At 37.8% G+C, this 14,099-nt stretch overlaps 3 protein-coding genes across 3 annotated transcripts; all 3 read right to left on the bottom strand.

Moving 5' to 3' along the window:
- Positions 1-1,026: 1,026 nt before the first annotated feature.
- Positions 1,027-2,034, bottom strand: LOC130933559 (protein MAIN-LIKE 2-like). The gene is made up of 4 exons (XM_057863190.1): positions 1,963-2,034; positions 1,840-1,897; positions 1,706-1,719; positions 1,027-1,623 (listed from the first exon to the last, which is right to left on the bottom strand). The coding sequence occupies exons 1-4, from the start codon at positions 2,032-2,034 to the stop codon at positions 1,027-1,029; spliced, it is 741 nt and encodes a 246-aa protein (XP_057719173.1).
- Positions 2,035-5,579: 3,545 nt separating this feature from the next.
- On the bottom strand, positions 5,580-6,990 carry LOC130933098 (60S ribosomal protein L22-2). Its single transcript, XM_057862609.1, has 3 exons — positions 6,817-6,990; positions 6,332-6,586; positions 5,580-5,882 (listed from the first exon to the last, which is right to left on the bottom strand). The coding sequence occupies exons 2-3, from the start codon at positions 6,559-6,561 to the stop codon at positions 5,738-5,740; spliced, it is 375 nt and encodes a 124-aa protein (XP_057718592.1). The 5' UTR covers positions 6,562-6,586; positions 6,817-6,990; the 3' UTR covers positions 5,580-5,737.
- A 2,160-nt stretch (positions 6,991-9,150) lies between these two features.
- On the bottom strand, positions 9,151-13,783 carry LOC130935350 (E3 ubiquitin-protein ligase RFI2-like). Its single transcript, XM_057865053.1, has 6 exons — positions 13,253-13,783; positions 11,980-12,143; positions 11,091-11,146; positions 10,556-10,581; positions 10,086-10,470; positions 9,151-9,915 (listed from the first exon to the last, which is right to left on the bottom strand). The coding sequence occupies exons 1-6, from the start codon at positions 13,404-13,406 to the stop codon at positions 9,444-9,446; spliced, it is 1,257 nt and encodes a 418-aa protein (XP_057721036.1). The 5' UTR covers positions 13,407-13,783; the 3' UTR covers positions 9,151-9,443.
- Positions 13,784-14,099: the final 316 nt, after the last annotated feature.

Below are 14,099 nucleotides of genomic sequence, written 5' to 3'. Positions count from 1 at the left end.
CCTCATCAGCCTCGTCGATAGCCTGCTCTAGTCACCTCCACTCACGCTGGCTCCGTCGTGTCCCGACACGAGCTCTCCTCACAACCCTACGCCTATCAGGGACGTCGTCGACTCGATCCATGTCAGGAACTCGCCCAAAACCCCTTTGTGATGCCTCGACAGGAATAGGAATGCCCCTCGGATCCCCAAGATAAAACTCGGGTGACAAGAACCTCTTTCCATGCTGACTCCACCAGTCTAGGTAGGTGTGCGAAGGTCCAGGATCGGCAACAACATCGAACTGGAGGACGTGGTCCGCACGGGTCTCCCAAAGTATATGCCAATCCGGTAAAGCGGACGGGAACCAACGATCACCGCCTCTCCCGTCCTTCGACATCAGAAAGTCGATGTTCAGGGCGGAACGCGGGAGGGACTGCACACCACCGAACTGCGGTAGCACCCTATCTACCTGATGTCACTCTACGACGGCAAAGTATATCAGCGACGTGACAGACAGCCACACCGCCATGTGTCGAGGCTCCAACACCTCCAGATGCACAACCTGAAATACCTCGGGGGAGCTATACGGCATCCAGATAAACTGCACAAAAAAATACCGATGTTGTCACGCCAACTCCCTCTACAGAAACATCTGATGTCTACTTATTTAAATAAAAGTAACCGGAACAATACTCACATCCCTGGCCTGAAACATGTCTATCTACAGTCTCGTGCTCTGCAGTCGAGGACCCTTCTAGCTGTAGGAAGGGCTGTAACCTGACCACCTGCAGGGCACATGGGTGTTATGTTTAATAAGAAGTATGACAGATTTGTAATATGGTACATTTGTACACTCACATCAGCTGTCTCAACTTGAAATAGAAAAGCCTGAGTAGCGTACCTCGATGCCAAAGGCCAACTGCACGTATCATACCCAGTAGGCCTGAACCTGGAAAAGCGCCAGAAGATCCAGGACTGAAGTAGCTGAAGTGGGCCTGCTAACTTCACCACATGTCTGTTTGCCACTCGGCACATGCACCGATACAACTATGCCAATGCTGCAGACCCCCAACTGTAGGAACCCATCTCCTCAAGCCTAGCTACGTAGGGAAGCCATCTGATATGAATGCGGTTGCCGGACTTGTCGGAAAACAGCTGAGTGTCCAACAACATCATGATATAGGCACGAGCAAAGCGCCACACAGTCTCCTCATCGGTTCCCTCGGGGAACTCTCTGAAAGTCTCCTGGAACCAGGTGCAGTTTACTGCGAACTTCTGAACCTGGCTCGGAGGAGGAATCACTCTAAGCAACTCCTCGAACCACACCCAAGCTGGACGTCCACCCTCAATATACAGATGGAAGTCTGTAAGGCAACCGCTGACATAACGCCCGTCCACTGCCAACCCCAACTGGTACGCCACGTCCTGAAGCGTGATCGTGCACTCTCTGAAGGGCATATGGAAGGTGTGCGTCTCAGGACGCCACCTCTCGACGAAGGCGCTGACAAGGGGCTCATCTAACCGGAACCATCTATCGTTCAGTCTAGCCAGATGGTATAACCCGGCCATCTGCAAGTACGGAACATAACGCTCATCGAGTGGCATGCCTTGTTGCCGCCGCATGCTCCTGATGCATCGCTGTGGCTGTGCATTAAACGGACCGCATTATTACAACCACATACAATACTGCTAACCAAAAAATAAACTAACACAGTAAACCAATTACATAAACCACAAACCCTAAATCATCAACACAACCGCATATAAAACCACATACAAAAAACCACTTACGCTAAACCACCAACTAAACCGCATGCAAAACCACTAAAATAAACCATTTGAAATACCACTACAACAAACCACTAACAACAATACCATTAACAATACCACCACGATAAACAACTAACATAAACTGCCACTAAAACCACATGCAAAACCACTAACTCAAATAAACCGTGTGCACAAAGTTTTCTATCTACTAACCTCCTCGTTGATGACTCCGGCTATATGAGCAACCCCGTCCAACTGGTACAGCCTTGCAGGATCGTCCCCCATCAGCTGAGTCTTCGGTTTTACTTTTTCTCGGATCGAATCTAGGTCGTTTTCTCTGGGATTTGGTGGGGTATGGAAAATGATAAGTGGTTCGAATTTGCTTGATTCGAACTCCTTATATAGCCAAATTGTTCATAACTCGAACCAATTAGGTTCGAATTATTGGAGGCACGTAATCAAGAATAATTCGAACCAATTAGGATCGAATTATTTGAGTCACGAAATAAAGAGTAATTCGAACCAATTAGGTTCGATTTATGATCAAATAGAGTTCGAACCAATTAGGTTCGAATTATATAAAAATAGGCTTTGGCTGATTCGTGAGACACTTCTCCATTTGACTTATTCATGTAACAAGTTTTCTCCCATGGTGTATTTATGTTTTTTACCCTATTAATAATATTTTATTATTATTAACATATTATTCACAGAAACCGTGTAATACACTAACAATAACAATAATAATGAATAATGATAATAATAATTGTAATAATAATAATAATAAACGGTAATAAAATAAATGTTTGTTCCGGTTACTTACAGTAAGTCAATAATAATAACATTCTACTCATTAATCTTAATACTACTACTAATAATAATAACAACAATAAAACTTAACAGATAACTTATATACCAAAAATCTACTAATAACAACATAAATAAATAAACTTATTTATAATTAAAATTTTAAAAATATTTATCCATTAAAAATAATCCAAATATTTAACAATATGTTCTTGAGGTAATATAAACTTACGAACTATTTTTTGTGGTGTATTTTTTTATCGAGGTAAATACTAAATCGGTATGCGAAAGATTCTGTCGCTGACAAAATGGTATTTGACTTTTGTTATTGACAAAATAGACCCTAAATAATTTTAAAATTTGACAAGCGTATCCCTGAGTTTGCCAGCGCACATTTCTAATGAAAAAGATGCTGAAGTGGCCACCGAAAAATCCAAGGTGGAATTTTTAATTAATTACCAAGTCCAACCTGAAAAATCCAAAATCCCCCAACCATAATCCCCCTCCCTTCTCCCTCTAAACCCTAATCCCCCCTTCCCCAGCATACCCTCTCACTCATAAGTTGCCCTAAACCTGAAAATCTTCCTGAACCCTAATTCAGCAAAAGATCTCTCTTCTCCATCACACTCTCTCACTCTTTCAATCATGAATTGTCCCAAATTTTTAGATTAATATACAATTCAAAAAAATTAATAACAATAAAACTTAGAGAACAAAAACAAATTCATATACAATAATCAAAATAAAATAAAATAAAGCTTAATATAGACACCAGCGAAGCAAGAAGTAGATTTAGGCTAGACCAGAAGAAGAACACCAGAGACAGAAGAGGCATGGCACGATGGAACACAGACAGAGGAGGCAGGGCAGTGACTGGGGGCGAGCAGCAAGCAGAAACAAGCGACAACTGGCGGTGAGCAGCGAGCAGAGGTGACGGAGACGAGGCCGATGAGTGAGATACTGCTGCTATGTATGTCTATTTTTATGTTCGACCACAAGGAGGGAAGCAAGACACCGCGAAGCACAACAGTGAAGGTGCACAGACAACGCAATGTCGACGGAGGAGACAAACGATGCTAGACCTGATGACGAGATGACGATCATATGGTGTCCGTGACAGTGGCTCTGTAAGACTGAGAAGGTTGAGCTCCATTACCGTTTTGAGGGAGAGTGAGTTGAGAGTGTGAGACAGTGCGTTGAGAAGGGGAGATTAGGGTTCAAAGGGGTAAGGGAAGGGAATTAAGGTTCAGAAGGGGGGATTTTGGATTGGGGAGGGGAGAAGTGCATTGGAGTGGGAGGGATTAGGATTAGGGAGAGGAGGGAGGGATTCATGAAAGGGAAGGGAAGAGTGCATTGAGGAAGGGGAAGGGGAAGTGCGTTAGAGGGGAAGGATTAGGGTTAGAGAGGGTTTTTGCCATGTCATCAAAACGTAGTGGCCATGTCAGCATTGTGTTTGCCGAAGATTTGCTCCGGCGAGTTCGGAGACACGCTTGTCAAATTTTGAAATCATTTAGGATCCATTTTGTCAGCGTCAGAATATTTTGGATACTGATTTGGTATTTACCTCTTTTTTTACTTCACTCATTCAACACACAACCTTCTTCCTGATCTTTTTCTTCCTTGGAAGCAAAACGCAAAAATGAGTTGATGTTGCCTTCCAAGCATAACGCAGAATGAATTATAAAGATCCCATATCATCCTTTCACATACACGTGTTCTGCATGCAGGTTATCTTCCTGCCAAATATAGGTCACACTTTGCTACAAGAATCTGCCAAACGCAGGTCACGTTTGATGTCTCCCAATGTGATCAACCTGCAAGTCTAGTCTGCATGTAGGATGATAGGGGATACGTTTCAACATTTGGTTATCCCTTTTTGCAAAATACGATCTGCGTTTTGCAGCAACCATTTTCTTTTTTTTTTTTAAACTTCCATGCCAATCGTAAACTGCATTTTGCAGGTCTGTATACCTGCAAATCCACATCTATGCATAATACACTATGCGCGGATTTGGATCCTCTAAAGTTTGAATTTCATTTTAGAGAGTAAAGTGTAATCTCTCACTATTGATTTCATGGGTGGGACCAAAAATAAATATGAAAGAGACTATTCAAGGGTAGAAGATCATACTTTACTCTCTAAAGTGAAATTCAAACTTTAAAGGATCCAAATCCATCTACTAATATATTTGAATTACTCTATTTTTTACTCCATTATTAAATTAATTTCTGACTCAATTGCTATACTATTCATTTTCTCCGGTTTGTTATAGTCTACATGGGCTCATTTCCTTCAGGTAAAGCACAAAAGTCTTAGTCCATCATGTTATTATGTCTCCTGTCCTTAATGGTATTTGCAGTATCATGAATGCACGGCACTAGGCAGTGGTAGTCTTGGGCCTTGGCTCATTGCTTGCAACACTTACCAAGAGACAGCTACCCCCCACTCCTTCGCAACATTACTTGCATATGTATATCATAATAGTAAAACACAGGAATAATAAATTGTGGACCTAGCTATCCCCCATGGTAAATTAATTAAACATATTACATAAGCTCTACGTAAGGATTTCCTTTCTACCTTTCTGCACTCTTCTTTTTCCCCCTATTCACTTTGGGAAATGGGTTGATTATTGCCTTTGACTCTCAAGACATTTTAATCTTTTATACACGTTTGATATATTAACTGTACGCACCCTACTCATAAGTCTTCACCATCATATTTAAGATCCTTGTCAAGAAAATTATGAAAATTAAAGAGACACAAAAGATGAATTGTGTTTAAGTATATCACAAGAGCATGGTCGTTCTTATTAAGATAATCATCGCTACAATGGGAATATGGGATAGATTGATATTCTTTTTGTAGAAGCTTTAGGCAAACCGGATCAGTGAAAGTGATTAATGGATACATAACCGGTTTAATGAAATGTACATGTAGGAGCAATTTCAGATCGTTGGGAAAAGTTATTCTTGATTTGTGAATAGATAATGCTTGCAAATTTGTATTTAACTATTCCAAATTCAATAACAATGGCACAACACTTAGATAATCAAAATTGTTTAATTGCAACCGATGTAGACAAACCATCATATCTCAAGCAACACTGGCAAAAAGGGAAGCTAGATCTAAGAAAAATGCTAAAACAAGTTCTTAACAGAATAAAAATCGATCAGACATTTAATCTTCTTCCTCTCCTTCATTCTCAGCAATGTTGAAGTACCTCAGTTCATAGACATTCCTATCTTTGTTAGAAGCAATCACCCGGAGCCAATCACGCACATTGTGTTTCTTCAAGTACTTCTTTGTCAAATACTTCAAGTACCTATAACCAAGTACATGCAATCTTAGTTTAGGTAAACCCATTTGAATGGAAGCTCAAGCAAGTTTAAAAGAAGACAAATCCCATGGCAAAAGATAAACAGAGACAATTTCAATTTGATCCAATGGTTCTTATAAGTAACCTAGGATCTATAGCCACAAATTCTCTGCTTCATTTTTCACACAATGCCAACTAAACGGCCTAAACAGTATGCAAGGCAATTCACTCAAAAATAAAAATAAGATAAGAGTACTGAAAATAAACTGTAAAATCCAATGTCCTACCAAAACAATAACAAGGCAAATCATTATTCAACTAAAGCAAGATACACTCGAACAAAAATTCAGAATATTCAGTTGCCAAGATCTAATAGCACAATCATTTCACAGCATATTAAGAATGTAGAGCTGACAATATAAAAAAACAGAATAAATAAATAAAAGGGTAATTACCGCTTGGAGAAGTTACTGTCAGAGGTGACAGTGATCTTGTTCTTCTCACGGGAGACAGTGACAGAATCACCAAGAGCACCAGCTTTGCCACCAACCTTAATCCTCTCTTGAAGGAACTTCTCAAGAGAAGCAATGTCCATAATCTTGTCCTCCACTGGTTTTGTGCAGTCAATGGTGAATGTTGCACCCTTCTTTTTTCCCTTAGCTCCAACTGCACCCCCTCGACTCATTTTTCCCTTCTTCTTTTACACAACCCTAAAACGCATTAACACACCCAAATAAAAAAAACGTGCATTCTTTGTTAAAAAAGTAATATTTTTTCATGGGATCAAAGGGGGACCCAATCAAATTTCTACAATTACAGTGAAATGAAACCAGCAGCTACAAATATAGCTCAAGAAAATTGAAAATAAAAAATGGTGAAAACAATACTTTGGCGTAATTGTAGTTGAGAAGGAAACAGAAGGAAAAGAGTAGGGTATTACCGATGGAAACAAAGCAGGTGCGAATGAGAGGACAGGGATGACAACGGCGCTGCAGATTTAGGGTTTGGATTCGGCTATTTTATATCTTAGTTCTTCAAATATCAATGGGCCTGCTTACTCTTGATTTTAGATCATAAATTGGGCCCAACTCATTAACGAATTTGACAAAATATTTTCACACCTTTTTTCTTTTTGAAACTTATTTAGTTATTTTCACTTAAGCACGACAATTTGCTCACTTGTCTATGCCCCGAACATATCTTGGACACGTTTTGGATACACCTAAATATTATTACGTGTCAGCATATTTAATCTTATTTTTAACATATATTTTTAAAATAAATTTAGAAATAGTATATATTATTTATTAAAAAAATATATTTTAAGAATATTAGATATAATTAAAATAAGATATTAAAAATAATTAAAAAAATTAATTTATATTTTAATATCAATAAAATATCAATACAATTTATCTAAAAAATATTTTATATTTTATATGTATACGTATTCCTATATCTTATAAAATTTTAAAATTCGCATATTGACATATCCTATATTATATTGTATTTCGTGTCCGTATATTAGTTTGAGATTAATGTGGTACACCAACAATTAATTCCACAAGAAAAACAAAAAAGTGATGCCAATTGCCAAGCATTTCATTCAGTGGATCAACTCCTGCCTATAGATCATTGGCAGAGTTATTTTCTTGCAAATTGAAGTTTCCAGTGTAATCTTATGCAAATGATTCTTATTTCGTTAAAAAATATTTCTACCAACTTAAAAAATATGGATACTTATACTTCAAATAGCAGTAGCACCAAGCTATTTTGGATATTTCTCACTTTTCATAATTATACAAGTACTTTACCAATTAGAGGTGACAATGGATAGGATAGGGTTTGAACTCAATCCTAATTCTATCTACGGGTTAAATTTATTATTTTATCCGTAAGTTGAGAATAATCCAATCCTAATTCTATCTGTAGTTAATTTGTGAGTATCTGACTCTACCTGCGAATTTTTACAAATATGCAATATTATTATATAACCTAATGAACATGCAAATTAAAAATTCAAAACAAACAACACAATCATCCCACAAACATAATCGTCCCATAAACAACATAGCCCTCAAATGTTCAATTATACATAAAATCTTTATTGAATTTAATAACACAGACATAAAATATTATGATATAATGTTGTATTTATATATCACTAATATAGAATTGGTTTTTATATAAATAAAAATGTAAAATTATTAATTGATGATCTTGGTTCAATGACAAAGATCTTTTGTATTATGAAAGGTTTTTGGTTCAACACCTACCTATAACATGTTACCTATAACATATTACATATACAATGGATTGGTCGAATAGGATTGAAGACTCAACTCGCACTCTACCTAACCCGCGGTCCAAATTGGATACCGACAGATAAGATGCATGTTGCCATCATTAATCAACATACAGTTTTTGAGCTAGTTTGATAAAATTAACTTTTTAAAAATAATTCATTAAAGTTGACTTTTGAAATATAGCTTTCGATCACTTGTAGTATGCTGCTATATCAAACTAATCCGTCGCAGATCTAAGCTCTATTTAAGGGTATGCCGCTGGCCAATGAGTTGCTGCATGTACAAGGCAGGGTTCGAACTCCCGACACTTGCTTAAGCGGACGAGTGAACTGACCACAACCACATATTCTTTTTATTTAACAAACACAAAAAAATGTTTCTAAAAACACAAATACCTTCTCATAATATTTTCCCAAACCAACCTTAGTCTCCACTTTTCCTCCTTGGCTTTGTACTCGCCAAAATGTTCTTGAAAACCAATCTATTTCTTATCAGGAACCAAGTTTACCGAATCGACCCAACTTTCGATTTTGTCTTTCTTATGACCTTATTTACCAATCAACTATGGAAGATAAAGAGTAGTTTCATTTTCCTTTGTTTTTTTCTTCTTGAAACTAAGTTTAGTATTCCCTTGAATCAAGTGAAATATATTGATTATTACTAGTTAAACTTCATTTTGTCAAAGCATGGCAACCATTGCCATAGTTTTGTACTTATTCATGAGAAATGATAATAACATACCATAATCTGAGTATCAGACCAAAGACAATTTTTGTAAATCAACGTTGAACGTGTTGATTAGTTTTCAAGCAAGTTCTGTACCCTGCGTCTGTTGTAGCACAATAGATGAACAGATTATAATCACATAAGCCAATGCAAAGTATTTTCATGAGCTTTCCATATCAAACACAAACAATTTACCGGCTAAAAGTCCAACCACAACTGCTCTCATGCACTTGATCTTTCACTTTAGAGATGAGAATACCCAACATTCCTTTCAAAAACCTGATACTCTCCAACTAGTAGATAACGTCTTATTTGATGCCCACCAAAAGGCAAAGAAACTAGAAGCCAATGTCCATCACACTGCCTCGTGGCTGCCAGAAAGATCAATTCCAGGGCCAGCCAGAGTATATATAAGTCTGACATAACATGCCAGCCAGGCCAAAGCATTATATAACAATTCTCAAAGCATACATAAATTTTGATTTTCCATAAACAGCCGTTTGCTTCAGAGGGAACAGGACATAAAACAAGTGTATCATCGATTTTGTGAAGGCATTCTTTCTGATCCGTGCCTTAATCGAAAGCTGTTGGACCTAATACTTGGTTCTGATCCGCTGGCAGCCTGGTGGTACGCTCTCCAACTTGATTCTCTATCTGCGTGGTTCAAAGATAATGAAGGCAAATGATCTCTTTCCCATGCTTGGAAGCGACGTGGCATATGGACTTCTTCCGGAAAATTGCGTCCTGATGAACCTGATGGAATCAACAAGAAGCCACCACTTGGGTCCGATGATGGGGAAACTTGTGCTAATTGAACTGACCCACTATGGCTGTTGGATCTTCTAGTGCCAGAAGCATTAGGTGTTCGCATTGAGGTAGAGTTAGGAGGTTGTGGAGGTTGATAGTATGCCTGAAGAGCCTGGACTCTGTCCTGGGCCCGGGCATTGCTACCTGGATACGGAGGTATCATTGAAGATGCAACTGATGTCCCAGCCCTAGCACCAGAACTGCAGAAGACATGCATCAAGTGTCAAGCATAAAAGCACAAGATGCCTAGTTCAATCGTGTTATTTGTTGCATTTAACCCAAAATCACATATAAGATCCTGTATATAAGCATATACTATGATTTAGCTCACATAAAATCACATAGCAATGCATAAACCGTATAGTGATACCTATGACCAACAATGAAGGGATGCATAAAAGATCCTGGTCTTGGAACCTCTGAACTACCCCTGGCTGGCCTTTGACTACCAGGTGATACTGCAGGATGATCTGCAGTTCCTAGGTGACTGCTTGCAGATGAAAAATGAGGCGAATGATGTTCCCAACTGTGATAATGGAGATCCATGGCAGGAAATGCATAGGACGTTGGCATGTCACTAGGTATAGGTGGGTTACTCCAGTGGCTGAAGTTAGATGTTTCTGAACCAGTTCTGCCAGAGTTCGAGGGGGAAGGATGTAATGGTCCAAAGTATGCTATATACGGACAGGGATGACTACCAGATGATACGGCCGTATGTTCAGCAAATATAGCATGTTGTCCCAGTATATCATGATCTGCACCACAACATTCAAGTCAAGATATACATCTTCAGTTGAAAGCAAGTTCATATAAGGAGGCTAATTTTGGGAAAGGTCTTACATGCAGTTGATGAAAATTCCCCTTCTCTGAAAAGAAAAGAAGACAATGAGTTATCATTTCCTCAACTCAATTGGAAGAGAATGAATCCACTGAAACAGAATTTATATAGCACACTAGAAAAAATAACGATGTTACATCCTCCATATTCTTAATGATTTTCTCAAGATATCCATTATTTTTCTCAGATTTGCTCTTTCCTAAATGTTTGTTTTGAAAAACCACAAAGATTAAGAACCTTGGACAGTATAAATACTACCATTAACTTCAGCAATATTTGATGTCAACTACCCTAATTTGGTTCAACTCAAACGTACCAAATTAAACTCATTATGAGGTTGATGTACAGCCAACAGTGTTAACAGAAGTCATGTGTGATGATAGCCACAAGCAGCGTCAGTAACACTTTGACTTTAAATAACCATGCATGTTTTTACTCGGGCCAGACAACAGATTATCCCAAAGCACAGATCAAGCGTTAAGGAATTTGAACACATATTTAGTTTCATGCATATTGTGGTATGTTAAATAGGCTTACTCAAAAGAAGGAAGTCGGGTCAGGTTACCAAAAGGACACCAGTGAACTCCAAAGGACTGCATAAAGAATTAGCAAACTGTTATCTATCCAGATACAACAACCAAAAAAAGAAAAAAAAGAAGAGTAAATCCCATTGACAGACCTAGTTTAAGACAACGGGAGGCCATTCCCCCCACCCCGCAAAAAATTGTGCTACTACATATATGAACTACTTGTTTATTTGAGATGGTTTGCAATTGCCATATAAGGATTTTGTAATTAAACATATATGGGGATAATCAGTTGTCTTTTGCGGTAAAGAAGTTTCATGTGATTTGCCTCCAAGGGGGAGGCTGAGGCCAATGATTTTGGGGATAAAGAAGAAAAATGGCCTATCTTTGTATATCTTTACCCTTTGTTAAGGAATAAAATCATGTTTAATTGCTTTGACCTCAATTTATTGCTCTTCTGATGGCTATCTATAAAAAATGAGTGTTTGTGTATTTGCTATATGGATCAAATTCCACCATATTGTTCTAATTATATTTTCTTTTCTTATCCAAATAAAAATCCTTGTTTACAACATTTCTATCGGACTAACGAGAAAGGAGGAGCAAACATTTTATAAATGCAGATGACATACAACCAATATAGGTGGCTTGAAGGAAGGATGGGAAACTGTTAAAAGTAAGATTTTTTTTTTGTAATAAAAAAATAAAGATCTGTTCTTAGAGATTCTGAAACAATAACAGTACAGAAAGTAAAGCTATATAATCCAAAATGGCAAGCAACAAAACAAACATTCATTGTTCATGTAAGGCTGTTTCCTGAGAATGAAAGTGCAGGAGCATGTTTATGGAAATAAAAATTAAAATGTTGGAAATTACAAAGATGGCGTGGTTTCTATTACCATTTCAGAGTAGCTAAGATCATATAGATCCTCATCGTGTGCCCAATCATCTGTGCTGAATTCTGGATATGACCGGGAGCCATAAAGCCACTGACCTTTCTCAATCTTCCGGCAATTAGGGCATTGCATTGCCCCTTTTATATTGAAGGCTGAGCCAATGCAATCTGAATGACATATAAATTATTAAGCATAACAATATGATGTGATACCATAAAGATGCAGCTATCATCTTGCAGAAACCGATAGTTTGATACTAGTAGAGCACAAAACCTAGAAATATTGCCTTAAAAAGGAGATGTCTACATACACATATGGGGTTTGGTTTATAATTAATGCATGATGAATAACAAGTACTCATTGAGGCCTGCAATTTTCCCATTTTTCCAATTTTCCGTACATGTCGGTATATCATCACTGTATTGTAGGTTTTCTGTGTTGGTTGTAGGTTCAAGATACACCAAAAATACAAAATGTACAAAAATGTTGCACAGCTCATCGAAATCAGTCACTTTGATTTCCTTTTGGTTGAGAACTAGAAACTTATAAATTTTATGTAGCCGACATTTATAGTCCTAACTCCTAAAGAAAATGCAGTAGTAGATGAGTACAAACATTTAATTTAACTGAGCTCATTTCAGTTTCAGATAATTTATCAACCAATTTGAGAGCCACTAAGTATCTCAAAATAAGTCAGCTTCTGCCAGTTACAACAGTCATGGGGATTCGACCGTACAGCATAAGAAATCCACTCTACATAAATTCACACTATAACCTCCTATACCCAACTAGCAGGAGTATATAACAAGCAACCTAAGAACAACAAGAGGAGATATCTACCTTTGAGCTCTCGTATAAAAAGATATTAGGAAGAAGGAAAAAAAAAAGTGATAAAAACAAAATGCATCTCTCTCTCCATCTTATATAAAACGCTCCACCATCTCCTCCGATAGAGTTTTCTGGATAAAAGAAACCCGTTTCTAGACACTGGAATCACCGCAGCTAACAAAATTAGAACCACCAACCTCTACAAACAAGCTCATCGAATGAAAATTCTACTCTACCAGATTGCATAACAACATTTCCAAAAATCAGATAACATAAAGAAGCGTTCCTCGATCCTCTCGCACGGTACTAGTTTTAGTTCAACACGAAAGATAAGCAAAACGACAATTCAGATCTCAATGTCGGTTCAAGTCAAAATTGATTGCAGAAATTGTATGGCGATCAAATTGGATGCATCGGAAAACATCGGCGAAAGAAAGCATTGACTTACCGAGGTGAAATTGATGGCCGCATTGAAGGTTGGCCCAGGATCTATCGCCGGTGCGGGCAACAGGGTCGAGGCAAATGGAGCAAGAGACGGATGGGAAAGGGTTGGAGTCTCCGTCGTGGACGACGTGGTCGTCCTTGTCGGTGCCGAGACCCATTGTTTCATCCAAAACCCTAGAATGGCATCACAGTGGGAGCAGAGGGAGAAGGATGTCGTCAATTTTTTTTAATTGGTTTAAAAATCGCGCCGTAAATGTGTGTGTGAGTTAGAAGAGATTAAGACAGAGGTGAGAAAGCTACGGATGAGAAGAAGAAGACGCGTGTTATTCTTCTTCCTTTCTTCAGCGGAGAGATTAGTTAGAGATAGAGAGAGAGTAAGAGAGAATTGGAAAGGACCAACATCGTTTCATTTTAAGTTTAGTGGAGCGTCTGCCTTGCTATGACACCGAAATGGCGAAATCTCTAATCTCAAGTTTTATTCTAGTTGGACTGCTATCCAAACAGATTAATTTCTACTCTCTAGTTTTGGGTGAATCCGTCTTTCCATTTCTACACGATCACTCACGCGTTTGACAATTGACATTTTTTTAAGAGGAGTGCTAGAACCAAGGAAGTTTAGTGATTTGTAATAATCAATTAGTTGTTATTAGTATTTTAATTGTGTGAGATTATATTTAATAGTATGTAATTATTTATTTTTTTTGTTAATTAGACACTGACTAAATTTTAATAACAGTGTTAGTTTTCTAAATTTTTTTATATATATTTTTAAAATAACTTATTTATTTAAAAAAACCTTAGAATCGCATAATTTTCTTTCTTGAAAAAGCTTGTCAATTTTTTATCATCTA

This window comes from Arachis stenosperma, chromosome 6 (assembly GCF_014773155.1).
Source record: "Arachis stenosperma cultivar V10309 chromosome 6, arast.V10309.gnm1.PFL2, whole genome shotgun sequence".
Taxonomy (NCBI): domain Eukaryota; kingdom Viridiplantae; phylum Streptophyta; class Magnoliopsida; order Fabales; family Fabaceae; genus Arachis; species Arachis stenosperma.
The sequence above is the reverse complement of the archived record's forward strand: the minus strand, read 5'-3'. Positions and strand labels throughout refer to the sequence as shown.

Excerpts from the sequence above, each read along its gene's own strand:
- LOC130935350 (XM_057865053.1), bottom strand. The coding sequence starts at position 13,406 with ATGGGTCTCGGCACCGACAAGGACGACCACGTCGTCCACGACGGAGAC. Across the intron at positions 10,471-10,555 it reads GGAATTTTCATCAACTGCAT|ATCATGATATACTGGGACAA; the intron begins GTAAGACCTTTC and ends GTTGTGGTGCAG. Across the intron at positions 9,916-10,085 it reads CCCTTCATTGTTGGTCATAG|TTCTGGTGCTAGGGCTGGGA; the intron begins GTATCACTATAC and ends TGTCTTCTGCAG.
- LOC130933559 (XM_057863190.1), bottom strand. The coding sequence starts at position 2,034 with ATGGGGGACGATCCTGCAAGGCTGTACCAGTTGGACGGGGTTGCTCAT. Across the intron at positions 1,898-1,962 it reads CCGGAGTCATCAACGAGGAG|TGGCAGTTTATGTTAGTTGT; the intron begins GTTAGTAGATAG and ends ATGTGGTTTTAG.
- LOC130933098 (XM_057862609.1), bottom strand. The coding sequence starts at position 6,561 with ATGAGTCGAGGGGGTGCAGTTGGAGCTAAGGGAAAAAAGAAGGGTGCA. Across the intron at positions 5,883-6,331 it reads GACAGTAACTTCTCCAAGCG|GTACTTGAAGTATTTGACAA; the intron begins GTAATTACCCTT and ends ACTTGGTTATAG.